Source organism: Ceratotherium simum, chromosome 4, assembly GCF_057802395.1.
Source record: "Ceratotherium simum simum isolate JZ-2026a chromosome 4, ASM5780239v1, whole genome shotgun sequence".
NCBI lineage: Eukaryota > Metazoa > Chordata > Mammalia > Perissodactyla > Rhinocerotidae > Ceratotherium > Ceratotherium simum.
In genome coordinates this window covers 3,189,018-3,207,905 of record NC_141903.1, presented here as the reverse complement: position 1 = coordinate 3,207,905, position 18,888 = coordinate 3,189,018, and the positions used below count along the sequence as shown (strand labels likewise).

The following is an 18,888-nucleotide window of genomic DNA, read 5'->3' as shown; positions in this document are numbered from 1 at the left end:
CACTGGGTGCTGGGTACCCACTTTTATGATTGCAATGAGCCTTCACCACAGCGGCCTGGGGTAGGGGCTGTCGCCCCCACTCACAGTGGGAGAAACTGAGTCTCAGAGGGGAAAGTAATTTGCTTAGGTCACTTGGCAGGCAAGTGGCAGAGCTGAGTCTGAGCTCAGGGCCACTGACCCCACAGCCTTCCCTCTTCGTGGGGAGCCACCTGCCCTCGAGAAGGTCAGTCTCTGATCTGGGACCAGTGCTAGCCCCACTGTCTGCCCATCCACGGTGAAAAACATCCCAGGGACATCTGCCAGAGACTCCCCGTCTGTGCAGGGGCTTCCACCCTGCAGCCTTTTAAGTGAAAACATGCAGCGGGACAGCTGCTCACCCACCTCTTTCTGTGATAAGCTGTAGGGACCCAGCAGAAACACTAGATATGCTCACTATAACATAAAACAAGCCCTGTGGCGTGGGTGAGGGGGTCTTGCTCACTTCTTACCCGGGGGCCAAAGTCTCCTGGTGCACCCTAGGAAAAAATAGGCAGATACATCACCACAACTTTTACTACCTCTTCACATGTATTGAGCATTTACTCTGTGCTCAGTGCTTCACAAACATGGTCTCACTTCCTTCTAACAAATATAACATGCAGGCTCTATTTTTATCTCCATTTCCAGTGAGGAAACTGAGGCACAGAGAGGCTAAGTAACCTGCCCAAAGTCAGACAGCTAGCAGATCCAGGGCTTGGAACCAGGTGGTCTGTTATCTATTGCCAGCCCCCAGACATGGTGGAGCAGAGACGAGCTGCTCCCACTGTGTCTTCTCGGAATCCCTGAACCTTGGAACAATGAGGGACAATAATTGATTGTTTTAAGTCACCAAGTTTTGGGGCAGTGCATTACGCAACGATGGATGCCAAGACACCAATTTCTCTCTGGTTTCAAAGCCCCTGCCTTAATCATTTCTACGACTCAGTGGCATCAGCCAGAACCATCAGGAAGGTAATCAGTGCACCTGCCAAGTGCACGAGTGTCTCATTATCTACAAAGGATGCAGACTGTGACCTCGTGTGTCTTCCGCATGGCTCTGTGAGGTTGGTTTTAATTTACAGATGGAGAAGCTGAGGCCCAAAGAGCCAGGCAATTTGTGGAAGGCCACACAGTTGGTGGTGGAGCCAGAATGCAACCTTGAGGCTCTGAACACCAGATCTCGTGCCTTGCTCAGCCCTGATGGTGGACTGGAACTGTGGCCGCCCTTCCTTAAGTGGGCCACACCACAGCAGGTGTCAGGAGTGGACGTGGCCCAGCTACACCCAGCCCTACCCTGGAAGCGCCCACATCCCACCACACCCAGGTCTGCTCTGGTCCCTCCCCTGCTCCCTTCTGAGGCACCTGGAGGTCCCAGCCCTCCAGGGGTGTGGCTGTGACATTTAGTGCCAAACACCAGGGAAGCCCTTCTCACAAAGGGTTGCAAAGATTCCAGGAGCAGCTCTCTGTCACCTGTTTTCCTGGGGGGGCATCCTTCCCACAAAGAATGCCATCAACAGTCATTGTTCAATGCCCCAGGCTCTCCTGGCTCCCCCATTTCATGGTTAGTTACTGTGGAAACTTGTCATTCTGAGCAGACTGGGCTTTGAGTTTTGTCATGCTCCGGTGCCAGGAGAACTCAGATTTAACCCTCCGTGTACTTTAAATTGTCAAATGTAAGCCTCGTAACCATTTTAGGAGGTAGGAACTACTAGCCGCACTTTACAGATGGGGAAACTGAGGCTCTAGGAGGGGTATGACATGCCCAAGGTCACGCTCTGGAACTGGGGTTTGGCGGCAGGTTTCTGGCATCCTTCATCAGCCTACTGCATCTGGACAGCCTCTAGCATCACTTACCTTTTCTCCCTTGGGGCCTGGAAGTCCCTGGAGAAGGAAGGTGGAGAAAGAACAGGTGTGAGTGAGAAGGACAAGGCTAGCCCTGCTTCCTGCTTCCCTAAGGCTTTGAGGACAGAATGGCTGGTGATGCCGAGCAGAGCTATGGGTGGTCAAGTGGTAAAACACACAAGCCTGTCAGCTCTTAATAAGGGTTGCCTGTGCTGGCCCCAAGGAGTCTCCACACCTCAGTCCTAACATGAGGGAGATGGGGGACTCGGGGGTCACCAGTGAGGGCCCTGGCATCCTCTCAGCAGGGACAGGGCCATATGTGCTAGCCACGCCCCCCAGAGAGCAGAGCCCTCCCTGCTCAGCACCTGCTGTGGCCAGGTGTTGGTGAGGAGGCCACTGCTCTCAGAGTCAGGCGTGCGTGAATGTGGGGGTGGTGGCTGCCATCACTCTCTGGCTGCAGGGAAACGTGTCTTTTTCAATCCTGCCACCTTACCGGGCCTTCTAGGGAAGAAGGTCAGGCCAGAGGGCACTGACTGTGGGGCTCAGAGTCCCCAAGGTGGGGGCCAGGCTGTGGCGGGCCAGCTTGTGGCCGATATTCTTGGTCAGGGACTGACCTGCTCACTGCCTTCATCCCTCCCCAAACCATCCATTCTCCCTTCAGCCAGTAATGGATTCACTTGTTCATTCATTCAACTTGTCCATCCAGGCAGTCAGTTCTTTCCTCCATCCTTCAATAATGCACCAGTCAACTCTTCAATCATTTGTTAGGTCATTCATTTCTTCACTCACTTGTCTGTTCAACTATCGTGCATTTACCCACCCACTAACTCACCTACTCTTCCACGTATCCAACTGTCTGTACAATCATTGATTCATTACTTCATTTGACTTTTCTTCCACCCATCCATCCATCCATCCATCCATCCATCCATCCATCCATCTATTCATCTATTCACCCATCCGTCCATCTGTTCATCAATCCATTCATCCGTCCTTCTTTCTTTCCACCCATCTATCCATCATCCATCCATCCGTCCGTCCATCCACCCATCTGTCCTTCCTTCCTTCCATCCATCCATCCACCCACCCACCCACCCACCCACATCCAATTATTTATTTTATTATGCTGTCTGTCTGTGATCTTATTCATTCTGCTGAGGATGCCTGTGGACCACAGGCTCCTGGCTCAGCTGTTGAGAACCCCTCAGCCTGATGACCACCATCTAAGTCTTGAGACTGTATGGGGAGATGCTCCATGCCTGGGGCCTGCTGGGAGGGACTTGTGTGTTTTGAAGACTGACTAGATGCCAAGGATGGGGCTATCGACAGTTCTCCACATCCCCAGAATCCCTGTGGGGAGGATTAATGTGCCTGTTTGACAGAGAGGAGCCTCAGGCTCGGGAGGTGAAGAAGCCTCCCCAAGGTCGCACAGTCAGCAGGTGTTGGAGCTGGATTTGAACTCAAGTTTGATACCCAAATGGCTTCTCTCTGCCCTGAGCCAGGTTCTCAATGGCCCTTCCCTTTGGTGCCCTACGGTCACTCCCATACCTTGGGGCAGCCCCATCCCAGGACCACCTAGAACAGCCCTGTCATCACTTACAGGCTTGCCATCCAGACCCAGTGGCCCCTGGAAGACAAGAGAGAGAGAGAGAGCAGAGGTTACACATGGGAAAGGCATTCCTCGATGTTTTACGACCCAGAGGCACTATCGAGTGACAGGAGACCAGAGCCTGTCCTGAGCCCAGGCTCCGGGTATATTCACACGGCCTCTGGGTGGGGACGTTGCCCAGAATCCCTTCCTCTGACAGCAGAGCCCCACTTCTTCTCCAAAACCACCCCCATCCACCCCATGGGGCTTGGGTGTGTGACTGCATTCCCTCAGCAGGGTAACTGGTTTGGGGCTGAGCGTCACGCCTGGCACTTTGAATGGTAGCGCTTTCGGGGAAAGCGGGCTCTTTTCTCCTGATGGGACTAAGCCTGGAGCTCCTGGGGCACCATGGGGCTTGAGAAAGAGCCAACAGAGAGGAAGGCAGAGCTGAGAGACAGAGAAAGTGGGTGAAGGGCCTGAAGCTGAAAATACCCTGTGGACTTCCAGCTGCCAGCCAGTACTTTTGTTTGCTCTTAAGCCAGCTTGAACTGCCTTTGTCAGTTGTAACTTGTTATTACTGACTGTGTCGCCCCAGATTCACATGTTGAAACCTAACCCCCAAAATGATGGTATTAGCAGGGAGGCCTTTGGGAGTGATTAGGTCATGAGGGTGGAGCCCCCATGAGTGGGATTAGTGCCCTTATAAAAGACCCTAGAGAGCTCTCTAGTTCTTCCCCACCATGTGAGGACACAGCGAGAAGTCAGCAGCCCACAAGCCGGGAGAGGGCTCTCCCCAGAACGCGACCACACCGGTGTCCTGGTCTTGGACTCGCAGCCTCTGAACTGTGAGAAATAGACTTCTCTTGTCTATGAGCCACCCAGACTCTGGTGCTTTGTTAGAGCAGCGGGAAGGGACATAACTGGACGTAACTGAAGAGTCCTGCACTGCTGTGGCCTTTGCAGGCAAAGGTCAAGGCTTAGAGAAGGCAAGCAACACAAGGGTGGGTCCTGTGAGCTGGGGCATTGGGGGACCTGGGGCTCTGTGGTGTATGCAGAGGGCTAGTGACCACTGCACAGCAGCCCCCACCAGGCCCCCTCACCTGTGCACCCACCCACCCACTCAACAAAGCCTCGCTGAGCTCCACCTCTGCGTGGGAGTGTAGAGGAAGCCCACTGGGGTGCCGCAGACTGAGACCATCCGGTCTCTGCCAACCGCTGTCCTCCTCCCTGTCACTGTCCCCTCATCCCCACACACCCATGCTTCACCCTTCACCCTTGACCCCAGCAAATGTTCTAGGCAGCTCCACTCTCCTGAGCCTTTGCATGCACTGCCTGTCTGCCTGGCACATTCTTCCTGCCTTTGTGCATCTCCAGCTCAGTTACCTCCTCTTCCATGAAGCCCTCCAGGCCTCTCCACTTCCCAGAGTTAGGCCACTTGGCCTTGTGCCCAGCACATATTCTAGCTGTTGCACATGACACAATGTATTGTTAAGATGTGGTCTACACAAGTCTTCCAGTGGATCCAGGAGAAGGGTCTGACCCCTGTGCTCCAGTCTCTGATGAGGCCTGGCGTGGAGCACGTGCCAGTAAATGTGTGCTGAGTCAAACCAAGGAAAGGCGGCAGCAAAGATGAGCTGTGTGCAAATATGTATCACACAACGCCAACGTGGGCACTGAGGGGTGGGTCTGAGCGGGGAGAGAGCACATCTGGCTTTGGGGGGACTGGAAACGATCAGGGAGCACCACCTTGAGAAAGTAGCATCTGGGGATTTGGACAGAGCCAGCGTGTGTGGGGCGAGGACACCGTGGGCAGAGAGAACAGCCCAGCAAAGGCAGGAGGAGGGAGTGTGCAGGGGCCCTCGAGCAGAGGGGCAGCTCCAGTCTCGGCATCGACACCCGATCTCCGGTCTCTCACAGCCTCACACGGGTTTGTCCCTGTCACTCCCGTGGTTCCACAGCTGAGGCAGCACTCCCTGGCCCAGCGTCCTCTGTGGCCAGGGCCAGCCTTTGCCTTTCAGTCGTCCTGTGTCCCTGTTCCTGCCCCCGGCACTCTCTGCTTCTTTCCCATCTTCATGCCTTTGCTTGGGCAGTTCCCACTGCTTGCAATGCCCTTCCCTGCCTCCTCCACCTGGTGAGAGCCACTCATCCTCCGAGAAAATCTCTGGCTCCGGGAAGCTGGTCTCTCCTTCCTTGGGCCTGGACACAGTCGGGGAATTGGTGACCCCGCCTGTCGGGTCCAGCAGTAAACCGCCGGTTTCCTGGCTCAACCTCCAGGCTGCCCTGAGCGGATAGAGCCAACGTGCCAACTCCCCAGAGGCTGAGAGAGTGGCCACTCCACTGTGCGCTCGCACCAGGGCCTCGCTCCGGGCAGGAAACCAGGAAAATCCTGAAAATTGATCTCTTAAGTGCTTCTGGCCACCAGCCCCAGGGTCTGCTGAGGGTCTGAAAACTAGGGTGATGGCCTGGGGGCAGCTGGGGTCCCAGGAGATGAGGAGCGGGGCCATTCCAAAGTCTTAGGGTCCAGGCCCTGGAGGCTCCTGGTCAGGGCCTCAGCCTCAGTCACAGGCGCAGTCCCGTCCCTGTCACCTGAGGCTCACCAGGAACTGCCCTAGCTGGCCCATCTCCTCTTGTGGGCTCCTGGCTGTCCTGACCCCTGGATCCACATGCCCGAGGCCTCCTCCCTTCAGCAGTCCACTACAATTGGGTCCTGCTCCTTCTTCATGCCCATGCTCCGGCCTTGCAAGGCCTCCTCAGGACCACTCCCCCCTCTGCATCTCTACCCGGGACCCTTCACCCAGGCCCAGCCCTCTCAGCTGCAATAACACACGCGGGGCCCAGTCCCATCCTCGGTCTCTTCTGGGAGCTCTTCGTGGCCCCCACTCAGTCTGAACCACCACAGCAACCGTGTAAGGCAGGTGTTACCATCCTTGTCCGACAGAGGAGGGAACTGAGGCCCAGCGAGGGCAGACCTGGCCCACGGCCGGGCAGCCGGTACCAGGCTGGGCTGGAGCCCAGGACGGTGGTCATTTCCACCTCCTTTCTGCACGCAAGCCCGCACAGCGGCCTTGCCTGGCTTCTGGCCATTCTCTCCCCTCTAGTCTGCCTCTGTTCAAATCTTCCCTGCTCCACCCCACTGCCCACCGGACCTCGCCTATCGACGGGCCCCCAGCCACCTCGTCCGGCATGGCTGCCACTGAAGACTCTGCACCCAGGGCCTGTGCGCACCCGTGTGTCCCGCTGAACTGAGCCCAAATGCAGCGCAAGCTTCACCCCTCTGTTAATCTGCACGGACTAAAAGACACCATGATGCAGACCAAAATGCCAAAGAGTCTATGGTGCAGCTTAGAACTAAACAAAGCTCTCTCTTCTTCTTATGTTGAAAGGGAGGACACAGTGCGCCTCACAGCTAAGTCACTGGCAGCAGCTGGGGACAAGTACCAGCCTCAGGGCCTGGACCACGTGAAGTGAAGGCGACCCCCAATAAAGGCTGGGACACAGAGCAGGGCCAGGTCCCAGGGAAGCGGGCATCCTGCCCCTTAGGACCACAGATGGGGAGACTCTCCGGGGCACGTCCGCACGTGTTCATCACTTTGGACTCCACTGAGCGCTGCCAGACCCTCAAGGCGTCTGCCCGCACTGCAGCCCCAGGAGGAAGGTGCCGGGGCACCCCCGTAGATGAGGAAGCCGAGCCAGTGGGACCGTCCATGGGCTGAAACAGGCCCTACTCTTCATGCAGTGTTCCCTCTCCTGCAGTACGGGCAACAGGGGTGACAGATGGCCATCCTGGGGGACCTGAGGTGGAGCCTCACAGTACGGGGATTCCTGGCCCGTCTGTCTCTCCCACTGAGCAGACCCTCCCCTGGCAGGGCTCTCTGGACTCTCTTTCACTCTGACCCTCTGCCAGAGAGAGCACTGGATCAGACAGACACACTTGCTGTGTGACCCTGGGAAAGCCAGTCAACCCCTCTGAGCCCCAGCACCCTCATCACCTGGTCTCCCCAGCACGGCTGTTCCTGCCCTGGCTTCACTCCAGTTTTCTCTTAAACTCTGCAGCACCTGGGGGCTCCTGACAACCCTAGGGAGCGGGAAAGAGCTGTTCTAGTGTTCTCACGGGTATATCTGGGGCCCCTGAGGCCCCATGCACTGTCATCCATCATGCTGTTTCCTGGACCCAAGCTGTGCTTTCTCATCTCCATCCACTGCACAGTGTCCTTCCTCCACCTGGAGAACTCCCAGTCATTCTTCAAGGCCCAGCTTAAATGGCCCCTCTTCTGGGAGCTTCCCCAGAGAGAAGCAGCATCCACCCAGCCTGTCTGCCACAGAGCCGTGTCCCTATTATTCTAGAGGAACGTCCTGTGGCTGAGCTCCAGGAGGCACGTGGAGCCATTGGAGGGGGCAGGCTCTGGATCCAGACACACTTGGGATCAAATCCTGGCTTTCCCATGTGCCACCTCGTGACCCTGGGCCTCGGCATCTAGAACAGGGAGAGGGGCCTTCCCGCCTTGCTGACCTGTGTGTGCAGGTTCTGCTGGAAGGGTCTCTGTGCACTGAGTGAAAGGTGTAAACAGGAGAAGGGACAGGACAACGTGAGCCTCCCCCCCCACCTCCCCGGCACCCCTCCCGGGGCAGTGCTGGCACCAGCTTCTGTGTGGTCCTTCAGGAAGCAGTCCCTGCCTACAGAAGCTCAAACACAGAGCCCCTGCCTTTCTTACTTTTAAAGCCCTGGATGGGCTGAACAGTATACACCTGTGGGTCCATCTGCCTCAGGTTGCAGGAGACTGGCTCCTGGCCCTGCCCTCCTCACTCTGGGCAGCCCAACACTCACGTGAGACCCCGGGCATCATCCCCATGGCTCTTCCCTGGACTAAGACCTGTAGTCTGTCCCACACAGTGCCCTGGAGAACTTTCTAGAAGGCAAATATAACTACTCTGCCCTCCTACTTGAGCCCCTCTGGGGAGCCTCACTCCTGAAGGATGACGTCCTGCTCTGGAGCCCAAAGCCCCCATCCCAGGCCTAGGCACTGAGTGTGTGTTCTGGTCTGGCCTCTTCCAGGGCTGGGGCTGCCTCTGGTGCATCGCTGGGTCCCCAGGCCCAGCTCTGGGGCGTCTGCTGGGTCGATGTGAAGCATGCAGAGCCGTTGCTGTCCTGCTTTTCTAGAAGTGTCCGCTGCAGAAGGGATCCCAGGATGTGCCCTTGGCTTCAACACCACAGGGGGAATCTCAGTCCCACCAGAGTCTCTGGAAGAGTTCTGATGGCCGGACCTCGGCCGGACCCGTCCTGAGAGTGACCGTGGGCCTCCTGTCTCCCAGGCGGATGCTGTCCTCTGCCAACTCCAAGACTGTCCCTGGTACATTGACGGGGTTATTGATGGTGCAGCCTTGGTCCCCGAGGCCTCTTTCTGGTGTATGAGAAGCCCCATAAGTGGCAGAAAACCAAGCTTCCCACCTAGGGCCCTGTCTATATTTGGAATCACAGAGCTCTCAGATCCCAGGACTTGGAGTTGTAAAAAAGTGAATGAAATCTGTAGTTTCCAGATAAAGGCAGAGGGTGCAGTATGAGTGTTCTTGGAAACACCCACCGCGGGGCTAAGGGAAAGTCACCTCCAATTCCCGGGGAACCCAGGAAGGGAGCCGTGCGTGGTGGGACCTGATGCCAAGCAGCATCCCGCGGCCAACACAGAAACACTGTGTGTGCTTACATACAGAACAGAGGGCACGCCAGCCTTGGGGATGCAGCCTGCCCACAGCCGTGGCCTCAGTCTGTGGAGGTGGCTCTGGGCTCCTCTCTGATGACACCTAGGCCCCTGAATCCTCTGTCTGGGGCAACAGCTGACCCTTGGAGAGGCTGCTGGGTGACCAGTGATTGCTGGGTGTCACTGAGGAGACAGAGGGGAGTGGGGCAGAGGAAGGAAACAGCCCGGCTGGAGGGCATGATTCTGACTCCTCTTGTCCTGGGGGAGGCTGGTCCCTGGGCTGTGAACCTAGAGGACAGGCCCTGCCCAAAGTTACTCTACATAATGCCTTTCTCAAACTGGTGTCCCACAGAACACTGTACTGCAGAGTAATAGGCTTGCCTGAGGAAGGGGATTCCACAGTCAAGTAAGTTTGAGAAACACTGTGTTACACCCTGTGAAATAGTTTCTCTCTCACAAGAGATGTCTGAGCCATCATTCTGCTTGTGGGTTTCCAGGAGGGCAACATTCCCAGCCTCACCGGATCCCTTGTCTCAGGGCCTGGCTGAGTCAAAGCAACTGTGGTAGGAGGCTGTGGGGCCCATCTATGAACCAGGTGTTTCCATGGGCTGGAGGGAGGCCTGAGCCTGGCTCTGGGGTGCACTGCAAGGAGGAGAAACACCCCGGGGAAGGCCAGGGGCTTGTCTGAAGGGAGCCAAGAACAAACACGGGGTGGGGCCATGGTCAGGCTGGACCAAGTGTGGGCAGAGTCCAGGCTGAGTGTCCCAGCCAACGAACCCAAGGTGGTTCTGAGCAGAACGGGGCCGTTCTGGGAAGCCGGGCAGTCTGGAAGAACAGAGCCCCAGCCCGGGTGGAGACGCGCCCTTGGTGGCGGGGGCCTGTTCCATCAAGGCAGCCCTCCTCTGCCCCAGACCATGGGGTGCCCACCACCAGCTGGCCCCGCTCTTCTCCCTGACTCTCCCACAGGAGGAGTGGGAAGCAACAGTGCTCAGGCAGCCCCGGAGCGAAGGCAGGGCTTGGGCCTTGCCTGGGCTCGAGTCTCCCCTCGGGGCCTCAGCTTCTACAGGGTGGGTGATCCTGAGGGTCAGAGGCCATAGCACTGTGCCTGCGGGGCTCAGTCCCCCACCCCCGCATGATCAAAGCTGTGGTATTCAGCAGAGGTTTTCAACGCCTTCTGCCCTCCATGAAACCCCACAGCTGTTTACAAGCCTGGGTTCTGCTTTCAATCACTCTTTCCCTGTGGAGATCAGCTGAGCTCCAGAACGTTTCCGGATGGGCGAGAAGCAGACAAAGCCATGGGCTGCACATGAGAAGCAGGCCAGGCGGCCAGAGTCCCCAGTGCTGGCTCAGCCCTGGGCCGGCTCAACCCCAGGCCTTGCTCAAAGACCTGAGAATCCCAGAGGTTCAGTTTCCTCACCTGTAAAATGGAGGTCTTGCCCTCTCCTCTCAAATGACAAGTGCAAGATGCGTCCCAGGTCAGTCTCCTTTGTCTCCTCCTCTCCCAGACCAACCCAAGACACGAGCCCCTACAGGCAGGCTGACACAGAATTGGGGTCTGCATTGGCCCAGGGGAGGGCAGCGCTGGGGAGTGAGCTTGGTGTGGCCTTCTGAGTGGCCTGCAGTGGCACGCCGGGCTGTGCCACTGCTGACCTCTCCTACCTTCATGGGTCTGCTCACCCCTCCCACATCCCGTTGAGTATTTCCTAAGCAGGGCTCCACAGAGCCATCTTTTGAGAAAAATTAACAAGTGTGGCAAAAGAGGGGGGGTTTCTTGGGGAAATAAGTTTTGGACGTGGAGCAGGCTGGCTCCTTTGCTGGAGCTTCTCAAAATTCATCATCGAATGAGGCCTCGGAGGGATCCTGTCGGCTGCGGCGCAGGCCTCCCAATCAGCAGAACGTCTGTTGAACTGAACGAAAGTAATAAACTAGCCATGTTTAGATGCAGACAGGAATAAATGCTCAGACTGGCTGGAGCTGGGTGACTGACTTGCTTTCTGGTTGTAATTAATGCTGATGGCTCCCGTCGGGGAACGGAGCACTCACAATGCACTGGGACGGGGCCCCTGGATGAGGGGGCTTACCGGGATTATCAGTCCAGGGCCCAGTAATTACAGCCCAGATGTTGACAATTCATCAAATTACAAGGTTGTTGGGGCCTGGGGTTCTGGCTGGGACGTGTGCATTCCTGTGAAGGCTCCCTCATTAGGGCTGTCCAGTGGGCAAGGGGCTGGGTGGGCAGCCCCTCGGGGAAGGTCAGCACCATGTGGTTCTGATTTCTCAGGCCAGGCTGTTTGCACACACGTGGGCCACAGCAAGACTGTCCACGCTCAGCAATTTTCCAGACTCGAACTCCTGCCCTAGGGAGAGGGAAGAAAGGACCCTCACTTCTCAGGTCCAGCCTGGCTGCAGCTCGTGCCTTGGAGGAGGCACACAGTTCCTCCTGGGGAGCCCCTCCCGGGATCTGGGGCGCTCTGTAGGGTGGGCTCTGCTGTTGCCTATTGTATCCCAGCTCACAGTAAGCTGCAGGGGCTTTAGCCTGACGAGGTCCCTGGGGCCTGCCGAGGTCAGGGCCCTGCCCCTTACCTGTTCCTTGGCCTGCCCCTGCTGCAGTGCCCCCGCTCCTCGTCTGTACAGTGAAGAGTTGGGCCTGGACAGGGCTGGCCTGGAGCCAGGTTTGGTTTGGTCTGTGCAGTTAAAAAAGACCAAAACTGACAGAATTAGTTGCAACATTTAAAAACTGTGATATTTCACATAAACATCCAGAGTTTGGACTTTTCTTGAAAAGTTGGAAGATCTCTCACCCGGGGCCCACATGCCTGGCAATACCTGCTGGGTCAAGTGCTCCTTTAGCTGGGTACCATCCCAGGGCCACAGGCTCCACCCCTCCCTACTGCCTCACACCTGGCCCACTGCCCCATTGAGGTGAGCTGCCAGCCCTGCAGGGGCGTCTGGGTTTGCAGCCCTCAGCCTAGAGAATCTCCAGGTCCCTTTCAGCTCTATAATTCTGTGAGGCCAGGAGCCAGCTGGCTCCTATTTTGGGGAGAGGGCACGCTCAGTGAATATCCCACGTGTGCTGGAAGCAATTACACGTATGTCCACATTCTACATCGTGGACAGAAGACGTGCTGCTATGCCTTTGAACTGATCCCCAAATCCCCACTTAAATGACCCACTTGCCAGTTACATGATTACCCTGTCAGGCATCAGGAAAAATTGCTCCTGGGTGCCTGGGGGGGATGAGGCTGACTCCCACTGGACACAGGAGGATGGAAGATGGGTCAGTGAGTTGGGCTGTGTTTGTCTGAGGGCCACCTCTGGCCCGGTATCTCCGGCTCAGGCACATGGGGCTGGTCTGGTGGAAGGCACTAGAAGGAGCAGACAGGCCGGGGCACCCATTTCGGTGGCAGCCTCTGCTAGGGTGGAGATCCAGCAGGACGGAGCAGCAGCTGAGCAGAAGGGTGATAGTCCCAGTGTGGCTTGATGGAGATGTCTACATGATGGAGATGGTCTAAAGGGAGGCAGCCTGCTCGGGACAGCATGGCTCAGAAGGTGCCCCTGAGACCTGGCATTACCCACTGCTCTGTCTTCCCGCCACCTCCCCTCCCCACAGTGACTGTCCCCGAGGCTCCACTGCCCACCACAGGCCTGGCTCTGAGGGATGTCTGTGAATCTTTGAAGTGCTCCCACCCCAGGGCCCTCAAGCTGGGCTGCTGCCCTCCCATTGAGTTTGGGACTGAGTAGCCCTAAAAAGAAGGCCCCATTGGTGCAAAGACCCCCTTTTGTATGGGAGATGACCCACCGGGGCCAATCTTTCCTTAGATACCCTTCCTGACAAGTGCTTGTGCAGCCCTGGCTTGCACACCTCCATTGATGGGGAACTCACTGCTTCCTGGGTAGTTCGATAGATCTGCACAGTTTTTAAATCCGGCCCTTCAGAGGTTGGACACCACTGCAAATTCCCTCCATCTTGTGGCCCCTGGGAGGAGCAACTGGCTCAGCGAGGCTGGGTACTCCAAGGTCATTGGCTTGTTGGCCCCCATCCCTACTCTCCTGTTCCCTTACCAGCCTGGCCTGTCTTGGGTGCACCCTCTCTCTGCCTCTTCTGTCTGGACATTTGCCCTGCAGCTCCCCACTTGTCAGCACCCACTTAGCCTTCTGACCTCAGCTTACACCCCTTTCCTCGGGGAGGCACACCTGATCCCCACCAGGCCAGGCCAGGGTTACAGGCGCTCACAGCAGCCTGAGGAAGTTGGAATTCCCATGAATTTTGATTCTCTCTCCCACTTAACCACATCTTTCTAGGGGGTAGGGACCCCTGGATGTATTTCTTGCTATTGTATTCCAAATGCCAAACCAAGTCCCTCATCTATTGTGAGAACACAATGAAAATTTGTTGAATGAGCCAACTGCCAAGTGGATCCCTCTATGAATGAATGTCCAGTTTCCCACTGGCTCCCGACCTGGGCCTGGGAGCACCAGAGGGCGCTCTTGACCTGTCAAATGCTGCTCTGGGCACCTGCTGACACCTGCTCTTGGGCCACAGCCTGGGAGGTTGGCCAGGATGCTGGGCACTGGGGACACTGGCCCAAGAGGGGCTCCTTCAGCCTCCAGGGCTCCCCTTGCTGGGGTCGGTGACCATCACAGTGGCAGGAACTGTCACTGAATGCAGCCTGTGTGCCCAGCGCTAGGACTCCGGTGGTGACATCTCCCTGGCTCCCCCAACTGCTGAAGAGGGGTTAGGGATGTGCCTGAGGCCACAAAGTCTATGGAGCCCCAAAGCTCACTCTCTCTCCACTGCACGGGCAGGACACGGGGCCACATCCTGATTTCAGGAGAAGCTGGGTGGACCAGCTTCATGACCAAATACCTGCTTTCTCTCAAGTCTATGTACCTAGTAGACCTGAGTTTGCCTCAATGACCTGCTGCAGGTCTGTGAGCACACTCTTCCACACAGCGTGATGGGGATGCTGGAGGGTGCTTTGCTGCCTGGGGAAGTGAGAAGAGGTTCAGCCAGCAACCAGCCTGGAGGGCACCACCCTGCAAAGATGTCATCACAGGCACACCTGCAACGGCCAAGACAAACATCCCACACCTGCTGGCCTCCCGCAGTGCTGTCCCTGCTAAGTGTTCTCCCAGAGCTGGACTTGGGAGGAGGTGTCTCAGAAGCTGAAATCCGGGGCTGGGGGCTCCCCGGCCACTGCCAGAAAGATGCAAAAGGCTGCAAAGGGTGAGTGAGGCCTCTGGGAACCAAGGGCAGGAGCCGCAAATCAGGCCTCCTGTCTTGGCTGCCCTACATGTGTCACTCGAGAGGATGTTGGGGACAAGGCATGGGACAAAGGCAAGGGGCCTGAGTCAAGAATTGTCTGCCCCGGGCTTGCAACGGACCCTGGGGAGGAAAGGCCAGCATGTGGTCCTTTCCCTCGGGCCCGGCTGTGTCTCCCTGAGGTTCCAATCTGGGGGCCGTTGGGGGGCTCAGGAAATCTGATTTCATCCCGTCCCTGCTCCACCCAGAATCTGGGGAGCTGGGGAGCAGCACTGCAGGGGTCAGATGAAAACGAGATGTAGGATGTTGAAATCTAAAAACAGATGCATTTGGGATATTACAGATGAATCATTTAACTAATTACATTTTTACAATCAAAGGTGTTTTTGAACTCAGAGAGTGCAAGAAAGCATATGAATATGTGGTGCTCTGGGATTAATTCCAAACAGTCCAACTGAGTTATTCGTTTCGAAATTGGTCCCAGGCTGAGGCCCTGTCTCTTTCACCCATCTCAGCTCACAGCTTATGCCGTCCCTGGGGCTGGAGTTGCCAGTGCTCCACTGCTGATTCTGGAGACGGTGGGCAGCTCCTGCCCCCTGCCCCCCATGGCTCCGTGCATTTAGCCAGAAGGCTCCTGGCGCTGCCAAGTGTGAGGAGTCCTGGTTCTGGTCCCTCACCCGTCAGAGCCGGCCTGCAGCTCCCGAGATTCTGCTGCCTTTTGCTCCATCCTCACGGGGACATTCTTGATTCAGGCTTCATCTGCCAATTATTGCGGTCACCTCTGACCTGGACCCCCTTCCTCCAGTCTCTACCCTGTAGCCAGGGAGGCCTTTTCAATATACACATCTGTCCATGGCACTCAGGGGCTTCCATGGCCTCCAAACTCTTCTGCTGGATGGGTGGGGGCCCTTCACTCAGCATCACCTTCCTCCTTTCCCTGCCCGCCCTCAGAGTCACCATCCCTGGGCACATGGGACCACATTGCACGTCCTGTTGTGTTCATGGAGCCCGTGGCTCCATGGAGCCTTCCCACCTTATCCTCCTGCCAAACTCCTACTCATCCCTCAAGACACACCTCAAATGTCCCTCTTCTATAAGGCCTCTCCTGGTGCCAGGCAGAGTTAGCCACTCCTTCTGCCGTGGGGCCTGAAGCCCTGTCTGTACGTGTTATAGCCCTGCCCACTGTACTGTAAAGATTTCTGTATGGGAGACTCATGCTCGACCTAGCAGGTGAGATTGGTGGGTGACGGGCCTTCATCTGTGGTCAGAATCCCAACAGAAATGGCCAGGCCCAGAAAATCGCTTATGCAGCTCAGACCCCAAATCAGTGGGGACCTATGAGCACTTGCTGAGTGGGACGTGTGGTTCCAAAGGCCTTGCGGGCCTTCTCTCCTTCCCTCAAACGACACGGCGGAAGATGGAGCCCTCCAGCGCTGCTTCAGGGACGGGGAAGATAGGATGCACAGGGGCTCGAGATCTGCCCCAGTTAACACAGGCCTTTGGAACTGGTGCCACCTGCCGGCGGGAGAATCACGGGGATTCCAGAGGTGAATGTGGTAGCACGACAAACCACCGTCTGGGCCCTGGGGCGACTTTGCTCACCGCCGTGAGATTTGGGAAAGCAGCGTGGCCACTGCAAGCTTCGGTTTTTCAGTCCACGAATGGCCACGAATCCTAACATATGGGGGTGGGATGTGCTTTCACTGTGAAGCGCTGCACAGATCTGATTCCGATGTTTTCACCGGGCCGCGCCTCACACTTGGCAAATGTGGACACAGAGGCCCAGAAAGGGTGAGTGACCGCCTGGGGCAGGGCGGTGGTCCCCATGTGGGGCCTGCTCCATTCAGCTGCTCCTTGACAGGCCCAGGACCCTGGCCAGGGAAACAGAACCGGACATTTCATCACAAGGAGGACGTTTTTCTTCCTAATTTCTAATAACGGCTATGATACAGACTTACGAATGCGGAACAGGAGAGAAGACAGAACGGAGAAATGGACTTCTCGATTGAAGTAGACTTGAGTTTTTGTTTTGGTTTTCCAGCAAGCAGGAAAGGGTGTTAACAATTGGGTAACGGGTGGAGTGCAGTGCGTGGGGAGAGAGCTCTGGGGCAGGACAGGAGGGACAAGGAGAAGAAGCGGAGCATGCACTCTGACTACCTGTTTCTCCAGCTGGTGCGAGGAGGAGGACCCTCCCGCCAGTGCAGACAGTCCTGAGCGCAGCGCTGCTGGTGTGCTGGAGCAGACTTCACAGCCTGGGTGCCAATCTGGCCTTTGTCATGTGGGTGGGCCTTGTGTCTCAGCCAAGTCCTGCCGCCCTCTGAGCTAGCTGCCTCGTCTGTCAAGTAGGGCCACACCACCCATCTCCCAGGATGAGAGCACGTGTGAGCACACCCAGCAAGCACTCCATACGTGCACTTGCTTCCCTGGCACGTTGGAAGGGCTTCAGGGGGATGGGAAGGGACAGTCCTTTCTTCTAGTTCCCTCAGGAGGGGGAACCTCTGAGCCCTTGGCATGGCAGTCTGTCTCTGGGGACAAGTGGATTCTATAAACACAGAGCCAAGTTTCTTTGGCCTCCTGGCCTCTCACCGTGGCCCCCAAATTTCTACCCTACGCAGCCCCAGAGATCTCTCTGGCCTCCTCTTGTACTATTTCCCTGTCGTTAGCTCGCTCACTCCAGCCACACTGGCCTCCAGTGTACGCTGGACATACAGAGCTTGTTCTAACCTCATGACCTGTGCACTTCCTTTCTCCTCTGCCAGGAACACTTCTCCCCCAAGATCGCTGCATCTTTTTCATCATTTAAGTTTCAGCTCAAATGTCACCTTTCCCAAGAGGCTTCTGATTACTTAATCCAAATTACACCTATCCATCCACCTAGTCAGCACCCTCCTCACATCTCTGCTGTATTCTCTTTCTAGCACATTTCAGTTTGAAGCTTTCTTGTTTATTTGTTTCTCTCCTCCCCACCACAGGGAGAGGCCTTGTCCCTCTTGCTGGCCCAGAGACCCAGAAAAGCACCTGGCACAGAGTCAACGACTGAGGTGTCTTTGAGGTGGGCCCGCTCCCCCAAGCCCCAGGCTTCTGCACCCTGGCAGTCACTGGGTTTCACCATCTCCACACGTCTCTGGCCTCACAGCCTAACACTCTCCTCACACGTTCAAATGCACAGACACCTTAAGTCCTGGAAGATGTTACCAAAAACTCATTTTTCAAGAAATGTTTAAATTGCATTCTGAAGGTGTAAAACAAACCAGAAAGTCACTAAAGTTCAATGGTAAGAGTCAGAAGTCAAAATACCAACAAAGAGGAGAAGTGAAGGTTTTGACATTGTAAATAGCGGATGATGAGAGGGTCTTGTTTTCTGTGCAAAAGTCAAGGTGTATGCAAGATTGAGCCTTGCACGACAGACAAGCCTTTTCAAGTCAGCGAGAAGCCACAGTTTGGAGAGGAAGAAGGGGTCATGATAAGAAACCTCAGGGAAGATCACAGTGACCCATAATCGTTCCTCCCTCTCCATCCCATAGCAAATGGGCTGTGCTGGCCCCTTCCCCACAGCTCTCCAAAGACAGCAACTGGTCTGATCCCTCTTTGAGCCACCCAAGTACCCAGCACAGGGCATGACATCTTCCAGCTTTGTTGAACAGAGCCAAGCTTCCTGTTTATAAGATGGCAAAATTACTTTAGCAACATCAGTGCTGATTACTACCCCAAAACGAAGAGTGCTGTGCCCAGAGCTCTTCTGCAGGTCCCAACTTGGACTCACAATGGTCTGAGCTCAAAATTCCCCCTATGCTGCTGACACCATGATGTCTGCTGTCCCTGGATCAATTGAGATCTGAAAGCTCTCAAACGCTGGTGATTTCCTCTTTCAACTCTGTGCCTGCAATTCCAATCATCACCACCAGGAGGCAGTTAGAATTACAGAAATTTATCAAAACTGGTTTAATCTCTAAAATCATACTTCTGGGCTGGCCCCGTGGCTTAGTGGTTAAGTGCACGTTCTCAGCTACTGGTGGCCCAGGATTGGATCCCGGGTGCGCACCAACGCACCGCTTCTCCAGCCATGCTGAGGCCGCGTCGCACATACAGCAACTAGAAGGATGTGCAACTATGATGTACAACTATCTACTGGGGCTTTGGGGGAAAAAAAGGAGGAGGATTGGCAATAGATGTTAGCTCAGAGCCGGTCTTCCTCAGCAAAAAGAGGATTAGCATGGATGTTAGCTCAGGGCTGATCTTCCTCACAAAAAAATAAAAAATAAAATCATACTTCTAATGAAAATATACCCTAAATTAAAACAAGATACATACATATACCCATATATTTTCAAACTTATTGTATTGGCATAGATTTAAAAGTCTGATAATACCCACAGGTGGCCAGGGCCTGGGGAAACATGCAGCCTTCATATGCTGTTGGTGGGAATGTAAATTAGTACAGCCTTGTGGAAGGCAATTTGGCAAAACACGTCAAAAGCCTCACA

General features: G+C 55.8%; 1 protein-coding gene across 1 annotated transcript in view; it reads right to left on the bottom strand.

Annotated features, from left to right (window-relative positions):
- Positions 1–18,888, bottom strand: part of COL23A1 (collagen type XXIII alpha 1 chain) — a 324,150-nt gene that overhangs the window by 25,210 nt on the left and 280,052 nt on the right. The window contains exons 6-8 of the mRNA XM_087429264.1: positions 3,461–3,487; positions 1,873–1,899; positions 489–515 (exon numbers count right to left, since the gene is read on the bottom strand). Coding sequence (XP_087285390.1) covers positions 489–515; positions 1,873–1,899; positions 3,461–3,487 — 81 coding nt within the window. The remainder of the gene's footprint in view (positions 1–488; positions 516–1,872; positions 1,900–3,460; positions 3,488–18,888) is intronic.